General features: G+C 55.9%; 1 protein-coding gene across 1 annotated transcript in view; it reads right to left on the bottom strand.

The window, feature by feature from the left end:
• Positions 1-19204, bottom strand: part of LOC133360298 (kielin/chordin-like protein) — a 112452-nt gene that overhangs the window by 77550 nt on the left and 15698 nt on the right. The window contains exons 2-6 of the mRNA XM_061578941.1: positions 15718-15969; positions 11954-12121; positions 10740-11047; positions 7125-7197; positions 149-1979 (exon numbers count right to left, since the gene is read on the bottom strand). Of these exons, the coding sequence (XP_061434925.1) occupies positions 149-1979; positions 7125-7197; positions 10740-11047; positions 11954-12121; positions 15718-15969 (2632 nt within the window). The remainder of the gene's footprint in view (positions 1-148; positions 1980-7124; positions 7198-10739; positions 11048-11953; positions 12122-15717; positions 15970-19204) is intronic.

A 19204-nucleotide genomic window follows, 5' to 3' on the forward strand; every position in this document is an offset into this window, starting at 1 on the left:
TATAAATCTGCACGCGGTGATGAAGAGCCCACTTCGTTGAGCTATCATTTGTGGTGGCCACGTCGCTTGTGATAAAGAACTGTAGACCAAAATATTGCTTCAGTTCACCTGGCGCGCTGCGCCAAACCCTGCTCCCCCCCACACTCACCTGTCTGCCCCACCATCACCGCCACCGTCACCGCCAACCCCCTGGTCTGCCAGCAGAGGAGAAGCGTGACCCCCGACGCGTCCACCGCCACCACCAATGCCACCACCGCCACCACCGCCACCACCGCCGCCACCACCGCCACCATCGCCGCCGTCTCGGTCCACGCCACGGTGCCGGCCTCCGCGGAGCTCCACCTCCCTCGACGCCAAGTTGAACGCCTCCACATCGTGCCTCTGGGCGTACCCGCCGCCCCCTCCTCCTCCTCCTCCTCGTCCTCCTCGCTCGACACCGCGGCCGCCGCCGTCGTCATCGTCGCTCTCATCGTGGAGGTCGTCGGGGTAGTAGTCCAGCTCGGCGTCGGGCTCCAAGCCCCGCGGCCCGTACAGCGCGTAGTCCACCTCGTCGTCCACCTCGTCGTCGCTCCCCAGTCGCGTGTCGTCCACCGGGAGGGGGTGCCTCTCATCGTCGTCGTCATCCGCCTCCACCGACACCGCCACCTCGTCGCCGTGTGGGCGGGGCGGGGCCGCCGGGCGGAATCGAGAGATCGGCGCGCGGTGACGCGCCGAGCCCGGGGGACCGGCAAATCCCGGCCCTGTCTCCCCGTCGGCGTCCTCCTCCACTTCGCCAACCAGCGGACGAGCTTCACGAGCATCGTCGCCATAGTTGTCACGGTCGTCACGGTCGTCACCATCACCACCATCACTGCCGTCACCGCCGTCACCACCGTCGCCACCGTTATCACCACCATCACCGCCGTCACCACCATCACCACCATCACCACCATCATCACCATCACCGCCGTCGTCACCATCACCACCATCGCCACCGTCGTCACCATCATCACCATCACCACCATCACCGCCGTTACCGCCGTCACCGCCGTCACCACCATCATCGCCGTCGTCGCCGTCATCCACTTGAAAGCCCCCAGCGAGCCGCTCGTCTGAACCGGGCCACGTGGCACCGACGGTGCCGGACCATCGGCCGTCCAGTTGCTGCGAGCCAGCATCCATCGATGGCTCGAGTTTGGAGCCGGGGTCACGGCCGGGGTCACCGTCGAGGTCACGAGCCAAGTCGGCAGTTCCTCCCCAAGCTTCCGCATCGGGGCGTTCCGTGGTCGTCGCCATCCGATCTTCGTGGGAGACACGGTGGAACGAAGACCGAGCCCTTCCTCCTACGTCATCGCTGCCGCCATCGTCGAGGTCACTCACCGGGCCGAGGCCTGGAGCCGCGGGGAACTCTCCGAAGATGTCTGCGGCGCTCGACCAATCCGTGCCGTCGCTCTCAACGCGACCTCCCCCCCCGGCCACCCCCGTGACCCCGTCCAGGCCGGACGTCTCGAGGAGCGATGAGTCTGGCGCCGGTGGCAGGCGAAGTCCGTCGTAGTCATCGTCGTTTTCATCGCTCGCTGCCGCTGTTGTCGTCATTGTAACGGAGGAGCTGTCGAGTTCCGTGGTCACCGGTGCCAGGGTCGTAGGGCGTGGGGTCGTGGGGCGCGGGGTCGTGGGGCGCGGGGTCGTGGGGCGCGGGGTCGTGGGGCGCGGAGTCGTGGGGCGCGGGGTCGTGGGGCGCGGGGTCGTGGGGCGCGGGGTCGTGGGGCGCGGGGTCGTGGGGCGCGGGGTCGTAGGCGGGGTCGTACGGCTAGGCGGGGTCGAAGGGCGTGGTGGGGTCGTAAGGCGTGGTAGGGTCGTAGGGCGTGGCGTGGTCGTAGGGTGTGGCGGGGTCGTAGGGCGTGGCGGGGTCGTGGGTCGCGGGGTCGTGGGTCGCGGGGTCGTGGGGTTGACTGTGATGTTAGTGGTGGTCCCTTGGGGTTTTGGACCGAGGTCTTCATCTGGAAAACAAGCGAGGAATTTTCATCATGCGCAGAAGCTCAGTTTGCCACCAGGGGTCCTACAGTACAGCAAGTGGGTTGCAAGACTGTATATCACCTAGTATACGGTAGAGCATTGCGCAGTGTCTATGACTATGTGCTATGAACCCGGCGGCCTGAGTTCAATTCCTGACCGTGGCTAACATCAGTGGCGAGTGATATCCGAACGGTCTGGGGAGGCCTTCATCCAGCAGTGGATTGACACACGGTTGTATGTATGCATGTGTGTTGGACTTCTTTTGCACCGTACGTAGCCAACTGTGCTAATCAGAGGGTGCGGGAGCGAAGGACAACAAACTAAACAGACGAAGCGGTTCTAAAGAAATTCGTTTTCAATCGAGGTGATTTACAAGTGTATTTGCTCCCAGCGGTTTCCTAATATCGGAAGCAAGAGGCCCATTGAAACCCACAGAGACCCTCACGAGAAGTGCATCTGAAAGCGCACGGCGGTGCGGCGAGTGTCGCGCGACGGTGGTTTATGTCGTTTGACGAGATCAGCAGCGGGGCGTTGTTCGATCACTTGTGGCCGCAGAAGCGCATCTGAGAGCGCCGTGCGGCGACGCACGCTCTGCTGGTGACCTCGCGCACGGAGCACGCGGCGATCGGGGCTCACGCACGCACGCCGATCTTCTTTCGCGCCGCACGCAGCCAACACAGCACGCAGGATGTTGGGGTTAGGGTCAGGGTTGGCGTCGGCGCTAGGGTTCAGCGTCGGGGTGCCGGTGTTCAGCTGCGAGTTCGTCACGATTCGAGTGACGAGTTATGAACGGGCGGCCGTGGGCGGCCCAGCGGGAACGGCCGTTCGCAGCGGCCGCTGCACGTGGGGCCGCGACTTCGCGGCCAACGGGAGACGCATCGCGACGGGCTTGAGTGGGAGGCGTCGCGAGAGGTCGTGACCTCCCCTTTGCCCCCCCTCCTCCATGTGGGGGGCCATTCTGTTGTCTTCTTGATTCTTGCGTTGCTTTGAAAAGAGAATAAAAAGCCGGGCTCGTGTGTGGGCGGTAGGAGCACGACGGTTAAATGTGTCCGTTGCGTCCGCCCATCCATCCGTGCGTCTGTCTGTCCGTCTGTTCATCTTTCAATCTGTATGTCTGTTTGTTTGGCTGTCCGTCCCTCAGTGTGTCTCTCCATTTCTGTCACGTTTGTGTGTGTCTGTGTGTTCATCTGTCTGTCCATATGGTGTTCGTGAACAGACACATGTATACCGCCCGAGCAATCTGTGAAGGTGTGGCGGGAGCGGGTCTTTGTACTTGTCCACGTGAGTTTCTTTCTAGAAACCAATTTGTCTTTCTGTTTTGTTTTTTGTCCCGGTTGTTTGATCGCTGGCGGACACAATCGGAGTCACGGCGACCGGCCCGGCGGAACGGAGCGGAAAGGGGAAGCGGACGACGCAGAGCCACCCCTGGCACCCCCTCCTCCTTCCAAGTGGCCTCTCTCTTCGTCACGCCACCAAGAGGGCGGCGAGTTTCCCGTCCCGCCGCTGCTCTCACGTGGCACAGCGGGTGGGAAACACGCTGCCCTATCCAGACCGATATCCAATTCTCGGAGTTTGAACGTAGCCAGACTGAGTGCAAAAGAGCCCAACGTTAATTGGTGATCCGACGGAGACCGATGACCTCACACGGTGGAGAACCCGGTTTAACCGCAGGCAGTTAAAGCATTGACAGCTCAGCCTGATCTGCTGTTTCTCTCTCTCTCTCTGTCTGTAGCCGGGTATCGGGTAGGGTACGGGTATCGGGTACCCGGTTGCAACCTCTGCTGTGTATCTATCTATCTGTGTGCATCAATGTAAGGGTGGGGGAGTGGTGGTGTCGCGGTGAGCGCGCTGTCACTACGAACCCCCGGCGACGCGAGTTCGACACCCGCTCACGGCCACCGGCGATTATCTGAACCCGTCCTGGGCCTCCCCTAGGTCGACTCGGCCTCACGCGAGTGACAAAGACGACCCCGGCGTGGCGCCATGCCGACCATTAATAGGCGGTCGCCGCCAGCACTTGCCCCAACTGCGCACGCAGGCTACCCGGGCGGTGTGTGGGATCTTTGTCTTGGTATCGATGCGTGTCGTGGATAAGAGCGCGCGGGCGTCGTACGAATCAAATAAAGCCTCTCCCGGGGGACGCGAGGCACGGGAACAAAGCGGGGGGACCGGCTCGCACCATCTTGCTTCAATTTACTCCGGGGTGCCGCTCAAAATTAACTTTATTTTTTTTCTTTTTCAGACAAAGCTTAAACATGTGCTGGCGACTGGCGCGCCCAGGCACGCGCGGACGCGTGTTCAACACGAGTCCGCGCGTACCGCCGCGTACCACCACGCCTGGTCATACGCGCGGACGCGTGTTCAACACGAGTCCGCGCGTACCGCCGTGCACACGCAGAGTCTCAGAGGGCTCCCCTTGACTGCTGCGAAGAGTTGCGTCGGAGCGTTTGAGTTGTTGGCGCGGTGTCCGACGTTTCAATGCGGTTCCATCAGCAGTGTACGCACGCAGAACAGCAGCAGCCGCGCTGACATCACCACGGCACTTGTGCCAGGCTAGGTGCGCATTGAGGCCACGTGAAATTTGGAAGGCTCGCTGCTGACAGGAGGTCACGGGACGGACCCGGGTGGTGCCGTGGGGTGGACCGACTGTGCTCCCCCCCCCCGCCCGCCCACCAAGCCAACTCGCTGCACTTTATCCGCCCGGCGCTTCGCTCGTTGTTGTGAGCGCTGCCCTTCGCGCACGCACACGTGCACGCGCGTGCGTGCACGTGCGCGTGTGCTCCGAGCGCATAACTGGCGAAGGCGAACGTAATTCAATACAAAGCGCGTAACGAAACACCGCCCCGCTGCGGAACGCGACGAGGCCAGCTGGGACGAGGAGAGAGGCACAGCGCGAGGAGACGGAGAGAGAGAGGGGAGGGGCGTTGGGAGGGGGGGCAAGCAAAAGCTCCGGGCACCCAGGAAGCTCAAGGGCCCCCCCCCCCCCCGCTACCACAATCACGAACAGAAACAGTGGGGCAAGCGCCGTCACGCGCTCCGCCGGCGAAACGTGACGAGATCACTGCCGCACGCAAATCTGCCGGGCTGACCAAGCTCAGCATCCACAGGCCCGCTAGAGCAGTGCTTCTTCACCTTGGCTGCAGCCTTGCACCCCTTGGGTTCTCAATGTTAATAGCTACGCCGAGGGTTTGATGAAACCAAGTTAAGTTGTCACTTACGTCGCCCCGAGCTTCACTTGTGTTTTCGATTATTTACCTTCAAGAAAAAAACACCTGACCACGTGAGCGAGCGAGAGACCGGACTGAATCGGTGAGTGAAGTTCGTGGGAGCAGTCACCTTGGTAGCAGCTAGAGAAGAGTCGCAAGGAGGCGACTGGCCGACTGTGAGCGAGCGAGCGACCGGACTGAATCGGTGAGTGCTGGCTCATCAATCAGCCCGACCGCTTTACGTCGCTTCCCTCGGTGACTTATCGCAGTCGGTAGCGGGGGGTGGGGGGGGGGTTGTGGGGGTGGTGGGGATCCGTGGGCCGTGGTCTCGGTGGCTCAGACCCCTGGCGCCGCCGCCCGGCCCTCCTCCTCCCCCTCGTCCCGTCGCGCCACGCTCCATCATCGCGCTGGCGGAGGCCCCGGGGATCGCGATCCACGCCACGCAGGTCGCCGCCGCGGCCTTCAGGGTCTGGAGTTCTATTCGCTCGCGGATGTTCGCTGGCCCCACGAGCTGCCGCTACCCGCCTCGAGCTTCGCTCGCGGGGTCGCTTCGTGTTGTTGTTGTTGTTGAATTTAAGAAGTTAAAGTTTTAGGAAAATGCCACGTGGCGCGACGGTCATCGCGCTGGAACTCGCGATCCCGCCATCGCCGGTTCGGATTCCAGCTCGAATCTGCTTCACCGCGAATGAACCACAGCACCTCGCCCCGGATCTCGTTCAGGAGATATAAACCATCACCACCACGCGACACTCCGCTCATCTTCGCAGCAGCAGCGGCAGCGGCTTTGGCTCATCGAACAAAGATGGTGGCGGTCACCGCATCGTGCAGCACTTTTGAGATGCGCTTCTGCGGCCGTCTGGAACGCTCTTCATTCCGATGTTGTCCTTCCCCCGCACCTCCGATTAGCGCGCACTTGGCTACGCACGGCGCGAAAGAAGTTCAACGCAACGTACGTACGTAGTCTCCCGGGCGGAGCGGCATTTTAAACGACGGCGCAACTTTCTTAAATATCCCCCCCTGACCCCCACGTCGCCCCCAGCAGCTGTGCGAACGGGTGCACCTCACGCTATTTTTCATACTATTTTTTTTATTTTACCCGGTAAGGGCCCCCCCCCCCCCCCCCCCCCCCACTGAGCTATTGCGGTAGCTTTTTTTCAGAAGCGACGTGGCCAACGCGTGGACATTTCACCGCAGCCAATCAGCTCTGCAAGTCTACAATGGGCAGGGTCGTCGCGACAGAGCGTGAGAGAGAGAGAGCGCGCAGGCCACAAACACCCTCTGCCCAAGAGGGGGTGAGCTGCAGCGGAGTGGGCCCTTCTGCCAGCAGTGGCGCGAGTGGGCAATTGCAGAGGCTGCCCCTTTGCCTCTCACCTAACCCAACTTTTTTTCTTTATTTTTCTCAAATTTAACTGCGGAATCTCTCAGCGGCGGCGGCGCTGGCTCAGCGATTCGACGCCGGTAATTAGGAGCCGGCCCGAAACGGCGGCTTGCCACCTGTGCCCGTTTTGTTGTTGTTGTTTTTATGTAAAGAAGTGGGGGGGGGGGGGGCGGGTCCCTAATTAATCGCTCGTGGTTTGATTTTTTTAACTTTATTTATATTTCCACGTGCACAACATTTTTTTTGGTTTTTAGTTTTACGCTCTCCCCAAACTGCGGGCCGACCGAGCCGAGCCGGATGGGGAGGGGGGGGGGCACGTGGGGGGAGAGCACGTGGGGGGGGAGGGGGGGCACGTGGGGGAGGGGAAGGGGGGGCACGTGGGGGGGGGGTGAGGGGGCACGTGGTAGGGAAGGAAGAAACCCAACCTCCTCAGTAAATCCTCTCTGCAAAGTATTTTACTTCAGTATTGGGGGGGGCTCTTTGATTGATTGATAGCCCCCCTCGCACCCCCCCACCCCCCGCTGCCCTGTCGCGGTAAGGTTCACCTTGGAGGCCCGGACAGTGCCATGGCCTGCGGCTGAGTCCGCCGGGGAAGATCTTCGCCATTCGCCAGTAGCCCTGGAGCACAGAGGGCACAGTCAGAGTGGGAATTTTCGTCAGTCCTGGAGAAATCCGATGAGCTGTGAAGCTCTTTGTGTTTTTTTTTTAACGTCATTTTCTTTTTTTAAGCAGACGTCCTGTCAGGGGGGCACGGGATCAGAAAGTTTCAACAACAAACTATAAAAGATGAACACGATAGCAGTGCAAAGTATAGGAAAGGTAAGGAAAGCACTTTAAATAATAAATACATAAAATGGATGAAGTTATGTAGCTGTGCATAAGTACACCAATTGCCAAGCTTGGGCAAGGCAGCAACAGAACAACAAAAGCAGCCCCAGACCACACCAAGACAATACAATACACAGTACAATACACAATCATACAATACACAATACAACGCATAATACAATACAATACACAGTACAATACACAGTCCCTCCATAAAATAGCCAATTAAAATTGAACTCTATATTTGTTTACATCACAGTGAGAGAGATGCGTTCAGATAAAGATCCCCAACACAGCTTCTCTCTCACCGTGCGTAGGCCAGCCGCGCTAATCGGAGGTGCGGGGGATGGACAACAACACCAAACGCAACAACAAGCAGTCCCACAGAAATTCGTTTTCAAACCAAATTTGAAAGTGCATTGCTCCAGTGGCTTCCTAATAACAGACCGTCAGCGAGTAGCAGCACCTACGAAGGCCGGCACGGCACACGAGGGGGTGGCTGGCCAGCACCACGCCCGGCCGCCTTTGTCTCCCCAGTGCTGCCACCGATGTTGGCTGTGATCGGGAATGAAACTCAGACTGCTGGCTTCCGAGCGCGGCGGGCTAACCACTGCCCTACGAGGTATTTTTATCTACCCGGAAAGGCCTCACTGAGGCTTAAGACTCGCTCCGAAGGGAGCTATAACGCACGTTTATTAAATATACGTCGGATTATTTCGCAGAAACTCGTTCAATAAGTACTTGGCGCAAGCGACTGCGCAGTTATATAAGGCTATAAAAAATGTTATTATTATGATGTGTCTGTCATTTATTTTATTTTCCCCAAAACTTTATCCAGAGCGCGCAACATCGGCGTTCTGGCACGGACGCGAAGTGTCCACTCGGAGCTGGAGAGCGACCCACGGGAAGCGGATGTCAGAGAACTAGTCTTGAGGTCACCCCTTCTCTCACGCAGGGCCTCTGGTCTCACGCAGTTAAGACGGGTGCCACTTTCTCAGAATCCACCGTGCCCCACGTGACGAACGTCCCACCGATAGTTTTAAGTCTTACTCTTAGTTCTTTCGGTAAAGTCACGTAGGTAAAAAATGAAATTAAAATTAATTTTAATTTCATTTCATTTTTGAAATTAAAATTAATTTTAATTTCATTTTTTACCTACGTGACTTTACCGAAAGAACTAAGAGTATGAATCCTTGCAGTCACGAAAGCTTCAAATCTAGTTATAAGTCGACTCACGGAGCCGGGGAATGTTTGGCAATTTAAGCGCAGAAGCACGTTTGACGCGATGATTGTGATTTTTGTGGTTTTCGTGTGAAGCCATTGGTGACTCGCTAACGTACTCCGGATTAGCGGCGTTGACCTCTTGACCTGTCCCGTGACCTTGCCACCGAAAAGCACCGACGATTAAGGGCAGAAACATTTTAATTTAATTTGTTTTAATGTCAAGAGAGTTTCCGTGCTCGGACGCCGAAGCGCGAGGTGCGGTCCTGATCCCACGGTTTGAGATTCCACATTCCTATGGCCGGGGCTGATCTTTGTACTTTCAAAAACAGCGGCACCGGGTGTCTGCGAAGCAATCCGAGAGACGGGGGATTAAGAGGGAAAGACTCCAGACCCGGGACCTTGTGTACACAGTCAATCACCCACACCCACCACCACCATCACCCCACTCACTCGTGACTGAGACGTATGGCTCAGAACGCTCCCGTTGTCCAATCTACGAGCGAGAACGCACAGGAACGGCTCAAAGTGAATTGATGGGCCGTCCCCAGAGGTCAGCGTTTGCCCTGCGTCCGTGAGTCCGTGTGTGTGTGTGTGCGGGGAGCGGTGGTGCAGTGGTTAGCGCGCTGCACTATTAACCTGGCGACCCGGGTTCGATTCCCGCTCACGGCCAACACCGGTGACGATTATCTGAACCGGTCCTGGGCCTCCCCTACATCGACTCAGCCTCAAATGAGTACCTGGTGCGGTGTGTAAAATCATTGCCGCTGGGAAGACAAGGGCGGCCAGGCGTGGTGCTGGCCACCCACCCATTCGTGTGCCGTGCCGGCCTTCATAGGTGCTCGCTAACAGCATTCGCCCCAACAGTCTGTTAATAGGCTACACGGGGGATCTTTGTCTTGTGTGTGAGTGTGTGTGTGTCCATTTGTGGTGGTGGTGCATCAGCCGTTCATCTCGGTCATCTCGATCAGTCGACCCGTGGCACCTGGGTCTGCCCCGTGACCTCCTGCCAACGGGTGTTCGACACTTCACGTGGCCTCAAGGTGCACATGGCCTGGCACAAGCGTCGTGGTGACTTTACCGCCACTTAGTGGCAAATGGCGGTTGTTGTTGTACCCATTTGTCAATGGGGAGCGGTGGTGTAAGCGTCAAGCGCTCTTCGCTACGAACCCGGCGACCCGAGTTCGTTCAACACAAAGGAGGCTTTCGCGACCGATATTAACCACGACAGAGGTTTTTTTAGGTTAGATCTGGTAGATATAAATGTGTCGTTATTATTACTGCTACGGAGGGGCGCCACGTGCAATTAGCCGCAGTGCGTAGTGGCTTAGTTATTCAGGTATATTTAAAGTTTTTTTTCGATTTAAAGCTTTCGTGACTGCAGGGATTCATCTTATTGGTTCTTTCGGTAAAGTCACGTAGAAGGGAAATAATAAAATAATAAAAATAAAACATTATAAAATAATTCTCACGACGTTTCGGCCACAACGCAAGCAGCCGTCCTCAGGTGAAGAACAGGTCTGTGGGAAAGACAGCTGTCGTGAGAATTATTTTATAATGTTTTATTTTTATTATTTTATTATTTCCCTTCTACGTGACTTTACCGAAAGAACCAAGAAGATTAAAGTTTTTTGTTTATTTTACCAGATAAGGCCCCACCGAGCCATGTTGCTCTTTCTTTCAGAAGCGACCTGGCAACAAGTGATGGACCAACGAAGTGGCTTATCATCATTGTGTGGAAATTCATAGCAGCCAAATACTCTAAACGCATGACGTCGATCTTAAATGTGGAGGGGAAAACCATCGGAGGACCCGGAGAAAAATCCACGCGACCACGGGGAGAGAGAGAGAGAGATTCGCAAACTCCAAATACACAGCGGGCGTCAGGGTCGGGATCGGACCCTCAACCTCCTGCGTATCAGGCGAGGTAGTTAACAACCTGCCTGGCCACCGTGGTGATGGTGAGAGAGAGACGCAAACTCCAAATATACAGCAGCAGGCGTCAGAGTTTGGGGGATCGAACCCTCGACCTCCTGCGTATCAGGCGAGGTAGTTAACATATTGCCGGCGCCCGCCGGCTCATCTCCGCGCGCCACCGCGGGGGAACTCACCACAAACTTGCCGGCCGCGACTCGGGCAGCCGGCGCCGCATCGCCCCGGCCGCCCTCGCGTTTCCGCGACCTCTTAGACCTCTCCTCCGACCTCTCCAACCCCGCGGCGGCCGCGCGTCGCCGCGAGGGCCCCACGGCCGAGCCGGAGAGGACGACGCGGGCCCCGGCGGGCGGCAGGCGCAGGTCCAGGACGTCGCCGGGACGCGACGCGGGAGGCTCCAGGACGAGCGGTGCGTCGCACTCTACCATGAGGGCGACGCGGCGCGGCGACAGCGACAGGGCCACGCGCGCCCAGCGCTGCTGCCCGTCTAGCGAGGGCGTGGGGGGGGCAGCGGAGAGAGATTCGCGTGGTTGGCTACGTACGGTGCGAAAGTTCACGTTCGTACATGGAGGGGAGGGGGGATGTGTTTTGACCTGCCTACGCCGAGTTATGAACTTGAGCGTGGCGCTCAGTCACTTGTGTTCCTGCGAGAGGCGACTCGCACTGAAACGAGTGCATAGCTGTCAACCCCGAATCAGTAGTACACTCACCACTAGTACACTCACCACTACTACACTCACTAGTACACTCACCACTAGTACACTCACCACTAGTACACTCACCACTACACTCACCACTACAAACCTGCCCCTACCTTATTACAGACCAAGTCAGACCTTATTGGTCACCCCGTGCCCCTTATAATACTCAACGTTCATCCTACAAAGTCCCATCATCACAAGGGAGAAACCCAAACAAAATAGATAAAATAAACTATATTTTTGTTGTTGCCCGCATTGAAACGGCTGTACGCCGTATGGACCTGAAAACTCAATTCCCTGCACAAAGGAGAAGGAGGGAGGGAGGGAGGGAGGGGGAGGGGAGAGAAGGGAGGGGAAGGGGGGAAGAAAGGGGAGGGAGGGGGAGGGAGGGGGAGGGAGAAGAAGAGGGGGAGGGAGAGGAGGGGGGGAAGGGAGGAAGGGGAGAGAGGGAGGGGAATTTGGGAAGAAAGGGGAGGGGGGAGGGGGGGAGGGAGGGAGGGAGGGGTGGGAGGGGGGAGGGAGGGGAGGGAGGGGGGGAGGGAGGGGGTGAGGGTGGGAGGGGAGGGGGGAGGGGGGAGGGGGGTGAGGGAGGAAGGAGGCGAGAGAGGGAGGTAGGGCTTCAATGGATCCGGGCTGCTGTAGTCTGCGTAACACAAAGCGAGAGGTGGCACGCTGCCCGCGGAGGCGCTCACCTCTCAGGAAGGGGGAGCCGCCGGGGAAGGTGAGGCTCGCCGGGCTGCCCCCCCGCACGGTGCCCCTGGCCGAGCGGTAGTGCAGGCGCAGCGCGTCCGCCCGGTAGCTCGACCACAGCTCCAGCAGCGGGTGGTCGTCGTGACCGCCGGCGACGTCGTCGGCTCCGGCTGTGCGGGTGACAACGCGGAATGGGTGAGGTCACCGGTGGAGCGGTGGCGGCCCCCGCGGCGGATTCCCTTCGCCGCTTTACCGCGGTTCCGCCGGTCCGAATCCTGGCGGACGCCCCCGTTTATGAGGGTGGCTGGGAGATGTTAACTACCTCGCCTGGTACGCAGGAGGTCGTGGGTTCAATCCTTACCCTGACGACGCCTGCTGCTGTATATTTGATTTTCCCGGACGTTGGCAGATCCCCGCGACGTCGTGGGAGAGACGGAAGGGGGCCAACTCTACGTGTGCTGTGCAACATTTTTCGCGAGATAATTTTCTATATTAAAATTTTTTTTTAATTGACACCGCAAACGGTCGGATCAGGAGTGTGATCCGTTCCCTCCTGCAAAACGCTCGTTGTTGTCACAACGCGAACTGGCCGTATCGCGGTGATGAACATATCGGGGTACACGTTTTTTGTTTAATATAACGCGATCGCCAATTGGACGTAGCGCGATCGAGCCAACGGAAGCGGTGGTCGTAGCGGCTGGCTCGGCGTAGCATCGTCATCACGTGACGCGGGATGCTGCTGGATGCTTCTAGACGCTCCCCACGCGCCTCGGTCGTCGCCCGGCCTGCGTACGCATCTCGCGCGCGTTACCCCACGTTATATATCAATCATTCATGAGAACGCTAATTTTCCCATGACGCGGTGTGTCCTTCAGGAACTTAACTACCACCACCGCCGCGCGACAGGAGGAACAGACTGCGTGCACGGGGCGGCGATCATCGTGGCCACCTACTGCTTCTGCTGCTATTGCTGCCGCTGCTGCTATTGCGGCTGCTGCGGCTGCTGCTGCTGCTTCAGCTCAGCAGTGGCCCTGCTGCTCGTGGCTAAACGAGCTGTCATCGCGCTCGTTAGGCCGAGTCCGTCCGCCGTCGTCGTCGCTATGGCACGACCCTCACGGCCGCCGCCGCCTCGTAATCTCGAACTCTTATCTGCGGTGCTGACTCGAGCTCACGTGACCCCTTGACCCCTTCCCGCACCCACTCGTTCTCTCCCCACCAGACCCCGGACCCCCACTACCCTACCCCCCCCCCCCCCCCCCGACGATGACACGCGGCGCCGCTTCATTTCTCACGAAAGATTTTCCAGGGGCTGCCTAAATCCCCCCCCCCAGCCCCCGCCACACGCCCCCCGTGACCTCCAACCCCCAGACAAGCCCGGCCTGAAACGAATCCCCGCCAAGGCCGAACCTTCATTTTTCTTCTAGATTTGAAGCTTTCGTGACTGCAAGGATTCATATTCTTAGTTCTTTCGGTAAAGTCGCGTAGGTAAAAAATGAACTAAAAATTAATAAAAGAAAGAAATGTATTATTTATTATTTACTATTATTTTATTTTTTATTAATTTTAATTTCATTTCTCCTCTTAAACACCCCCCGAACGTTCAGCATCTTTCGATGTAAAGCTTTCGTGACTGCAGGGATTCATCTTCTTGGTTCTTTTCGGTAAAGTCACGTAGAAGGGAAATAATAAAATAATAAAATAAAAATATATTTTATTTTGTTTTATTATTTTATTATTTCCCTTCTACGTGACTTTACCGAAAGAACCAAGAAGATGAGTTCAGCATCTTCATGTCCAACCGCCCCCCCCCTCCCCCGCCCCGAGCACAAAGTGTTTAACATCTCCCGGCCATAGCTCCTGACCTCGCTGTTAGAATAACCTAAACCCCCCCACCCGCCTGAGCATCGTCTCCCAACGGTAACCGACACACGCCTTGACCTCCGAGCATTGACCTCTGCACCCCGGCGCACGCCGTCCCCTGCTCGCTCAGGACAACCGCAAGCCCACGGACCTTGACCCTCCGCTCCGGGCCATCGGGCACCTGCGCCGTTACGTCGCGTTAAGTTGCGCTACGTTAAGTTGCGTAGAGTTAGGTCGCGTTATGCGTTAAGTTGCGTAGAGTTAGGTCGCGTTATGCATTGTACGTTGAACTTCTTTCGCACCGCACATGGCCAAACGTGCTAATCGAAGGTGTTCATTTCGGTTGAGTTATGGTGAGTTACAATGGGTTGTGTTGACTACAAGAAAGGTTCCGTTATGTTAGGTGGAGTCGTGTTGAGTTACGCATCTATGTTGAACTTCTTTTGCACCGCACGTCGCCAACCGTGCTAATCGGAGGTGCGGAGGAAGGAAAACAAACAAAAAGCAGCTGGAAACAAATTAGTTTTCAGTCTCGATGATTTAAAAGTGCATAGCTCCAGTGGATTCCTAATATCGTAAGGAACAGCGTTCCAGGTGGCCGCAGAAGCGCATCGGGACGCGCGCGGTGATGCGGCGACCACCGTCTTTGTGCGATGGCTGAGCCAAAAGCCACTGCTGTGAGATTGGCCGATGATGATGGTTTACGCCCCTTGACGAGATCAGTCGTAGCGAGAAGTACACTTTGTGCTTGCCACGTGAAGTTACATTCTGTCCGGGGTTTAACGTCTACCTAAATATTGTCCGGGTCGCTTTGTCGACCGCAGCAGGCGGCACCGTGACGGGTAGTGCCCCAGCGTTGTCGCGATATGTATACTGGACGTGGTGTGCTGGGTGTACGGAAATACATTTTTCAGGGTCGCTGACCCGGACAGACCCGACCGATAATAATCAACCCCTGGAAACGTCTTGGTGCTGCCACGTGGTGCAGCGGTCATCGCGCAGGACTCCAGAGGTCGGAGGTCGACGGTTCGATTCCACGTGCCGGACAGCGCGCGGCAGCTGGAACGACGTGGGGCGAGTGTGTGGTCAACATGCCCGAGGCGCCCCGTGTCAACCCAGCGATATGAACGGCGAGACAAGATGGCCAGCGTGAAAGAGTAGGTCAAAACACCCGGGAGACCCGGTGGGAGCGTGGGGCGGGGGGTGGTGGGTCTCTTGGGAGCTCCTTCTCGCTGACGGCATTCCGCCGTCAGGGGTTTGGCTGTTTTCCACCGCACATCCGAACCGGGCCAGCCTCGGTCTGTTTCTGAATCAGCACCAGGTCGATTGCCATAGTCACCCGTTGAGCGTGGTTGGCCACGTACGGTGCGAAGGAAGTTCAACATACGTGCCAGAACTGTGCGGGAAATTGCAGGAGAAGCCCAAGAACGAGGCCGGCACCCGACCTCGGCTGAGATAGATTTTTCAGAAGCGACGTGGCCGCCAATGCAGTGGCATACGTGGAAATGTATAGCAGCCGAATACTCCAATAAATGTGGAGGGATAAACCGGAGGACCCGGAGAAAAATCAACTCCAAATATACAGCAGGCATCAGGGTCGGGATTGTACCCACGACCTCCTGTGTACCAGGCGAGGTAGTTAACATCTCCTAGCCACCGCAGTGATGAAGATGATGAGAGAGAGACGTAAACTCCAAATATACAGCAGGCGTCAGGGTCGAGATCGAACCCACGACCTCCTGTGCGCCAGGCGAGATAGTCAACATCTCCTAGACCCCGTGGCGCCCCCTACACAATCCCTGCCACCCTCACGGGGACCGTCCGGGGGTGGTGGTAGTGGGGGGGGTCAAAGGGGGTCACCCACGGCACAGGCGGGCGCCGTTCGTCGCGGTGCGAGAAGCATCACCTTCGCCGCCGCCGCCGATGGAGAAGATGGCGCCCGCGTTGCCGCGCGCCTGCTTGGCCCAGAAGGCGAGGCCCAGGCTTCCGCGTCGCCGCAGGCCCGCGGCGAGCCGCGCCGCGTCCCGGGGCGCCAGCGCCAGCTCCGGGGTGGCGCGGCGCAGCTTGAAGGCGCCGGCAGGCTCCGAGGGGGACGCGGGCAGCGCGCTGACGCCGCGTAGGGAGCCGCTCACGTGCAGCAGCGCCAGCAGGTCCATCTCTGTCGGGGGGGGGGGGAGCAGAAAGTGTTAAATTTCATTGGCGGAGTCAATGATGGCGATGTTTGTCAACAAAGATTTTTGGCGTCATCAAGGCTTTTGGCGTCATCTGGTCGAACACCATATGAGACTCGGCTATAAAGAAAGCTGTCTCTGGTGTGGACCAATCAGTTTCAAGGACAATGCATAAATTATCAAAGTATTCTTCTTCTTGGTTCTTTCGGTAAAGTCACGTAGAATGGAAATAATAAAATAATAAGCATAAAACATAATAAAATAATATAATGAAGATGAATCCCTGCAGTCACGAAAGCTTTAAATCGAAATATCAGAGTATTGTTTTTTGTTTGCATTTGACTGCAAGTATTGTGGTTAATGTAAACATGATTCTTTGCAAAAGGTGTCAGTTTTGTTGCCAGAAAAAAGGGGAAAACCCTATTAGTATTAACAAAGATTTTTGTTTGGGGGGGGGGGTTCAACGTAGTTGACATCTCCTAGCCACCGTGGCACCCCAGTGGGAGGTTTGGTCGATTCCGTTCAACGAGTGTTTGGCTTCGTCCGGGAGGAAACCGGCGAAGCCGGAGCGCAACACGGACGGGCTTCGAGAACCCATTTGCTGTACTGCCCCCTCCCCCCTCTCCCTTGCAGCCCTGCGGAGTTTCACAATTCTCTACGTGTTCTTATTTGGTTCTTTCGGTAAAGTCACGTAGATAGAAAAATTATAATAAAATAAAGTGAATAAAAATAATTTAAAAAACACTCATGTAGACTGTAGCCAGGTTCTTAATCAGAGTGAGTGTACTGGCAGTCTATAATGTAGACTGTAGCCTGGCTATTAAGTTTGGTGACTGTACTGGCAGTCTATAATGTAGACTGTAGCCTGGTTCTTAACCTCGGTGAGCGTACTGGAAGTCTATAATGTAGACTGTAGCCTGGTTCTTAACCTCGGTGAGTGTACTGGCAGTTTATAATGTAGACTGTAGCCTGGTTCTTAATCAGAGTGAGTGTACTGGCAGTCTATAATGTAGACTGTAGCCTGGCTATTAAGTTTGGTGAGTGTACTGGCAGTCTAAAATGTAGACTGTATCCTGGTTCTTAACCTCGGTGAGTGTACTGGCAGTCTATAATGTAGACTGTAGCCTGGTTATTAAGTTTGGTGAGTGTGCTGGTAGTCAATAATGTAGACTGTAGCCTGGTTCTTAACCTCGGTTAGCGTACTGGCAGTCTATAATGTAGACTGCAGCCTGGTTCTCAACCTCGGTGAGCGTACTGGCAGTCTATAATGTAGACTGCAGCCTGGTTCTTAACCTCGGTGAGTGTACTGGCAGTCTATAATGTAGACTGTAGCCTGGTTCTTAATCAGAGTGAGTGTACTGGAAGTCTATAATGTAGACTGTAGCCTGGTTATTAAGCTGGGTGAGCGTACTGACAGTCTATAATGTAGACTGTAGCCTGGTTTTTAACCTCGGTGAGCGTACTGGCAGTCTATAATGTAGACTGTAGCCTGGTTCTTAACATTGGTGAGTGTACTGGCAGTCTTTAATGTAGACTGTAGACTGGTTCTTAACCTCGGCGAGCGTACTGGCAGTCTATAATGTAGACTGTAGCCGGGTTCTTAATCAGAGTGAGTGTACTGGAAGTCTATAATGTAGACTGTAGCCTGGTTATTAAGCTGGGTGAGCGTACTGACAGTCTATAATGTAGACTGTAGCCTGGTTTTTAACCTCGGTGAGCGTACTGGCAGTCTATAATGTAGACTGTAGCCTGGTTCTTAATCAGAGTGAGTGTACTGACAGTCTATAATGTAGACTGTAGCCTGGTTATTAAGCTGGGTGAGTGTACTGGCAGTCTATAATGTAGACTGTAGCCTGGTTCTTAACCTCAGTGAGCGTACAGGCAGTCTATAATGTAGACTGTAGCCTGGTTATTAACCTCAGTGAGCGTACTGGCAGTCTATAATGTAGACTGTAGCCTGGTTATTAAGCTGGGTGAGCGTACTGGCAGTCTATAATGTAGACTGTAGCCTGGTTCTTAACCTCAGTGAGCATACTGGCAGTCTATAATGTAGACTGTAGCCTGGTTCTTAACCTCAGTGAGCGTGCTGGCAATTCTCTACGTGATCCATCAACCTTCGCGTTCAGTGACACGTGCCACCAGCCCGGCTCAATCGCTCTTCCTGAGTCTCATGCGACAAGAATTGCTCGTGGAAATTTAGCTTCACTGTGGATGGACCTGGCCCCCCCGCCACAGGAATGTGGAATTTCCACTCCTGGCCAAGGGGCCGGAGGGTGACCGGTGGAGAGGGCGGTGCAGCAAGCCATCGTTTCACTCCATCTTCGTGGAGGTATATAATTAGTCAACTCGTCAAAGTTAATGACATTCATTCTCTCCTCCATCCTCTCTTCATCTCTGTCTCTGCTTCTCCATCCCTCTCTTTTTTACGATCAAAGGAAACAAGAAGATGCTCGGTGTAGTCGGCACTTTGCTTCGTTCATCATTTCGTTTTTTGTTTTTTTTATGTAAACCTCCCCCCTTTTTAAATGAAAGATTTCACAAAAGATTTCGCTCTCTACCCCCTCCCCCCCTCGCACGCGTACCACACACATGTCGGTGATGTGCACGTCTTCTTCGAATGCTGGGAAGCCGGACAAGCCCTCTGTACCAGCGTGGACGGCACCCTCGTGGTGTTCACCTTCTGAAGCGCTCGCTCGTCACCGTGGCGTGCGCGATGACCACCACAACCACCACCACCACGTGGCTTTTCTTTCGTGTTGTGCGCGGTGCTTTGAGCGCCACAGCGCGTGGATTTGTAGCGTTTATTTTCATTTGTTTACTGGTGACTTTGTGTGTTTCATATCGAAATCGCCTCCAGTGCTATTGCTGCTGGCGGCAATAAAAGTTGTTTAAAAGTCAAAGTCTCTACCCCCTCTCTCCCTACTCCCTCTCTATTTTTTCAGTCTCTCTCTCTCAATCCGCTCCATCTCCTCTCACTCCCACCTCTCCCATCTCTCCTTTCCCTCTCTCTCCTCCCTCCCCCCATGTCTCTTGCCCAAACATTCTCTCTCCCCTCCTCTCCACCCTCTACCCTCTCCTCCTTTCTCTCTTCTCTCTTCATCTTCCTCCTGCCCTCTCTTTTTTTACGGTCAGTGGAAACAAGAAGATGCTCGGTGTAGTCGGCACTTTGCTTCGTTCATCATTTCGTATATTTTTTTTAAAACTTTGCTTTATGTTAAACCC

The sequence above is a fragment of the Lethenteron reissneri genome, chromosome 68, assembly GCF_015708825.2.
Source record: "Lethenteron reissneri isolate LAM-NWPU_2019-01 chromosome 68, ASM1570882v1, whole genome shotgun sequence".
NCBI lineage: Eukaryota > Metazoa > Chordata > Hyperoartia > Petromyzontiformes > Petromyzontidae > Lethenteron > Lethenteron reissneri.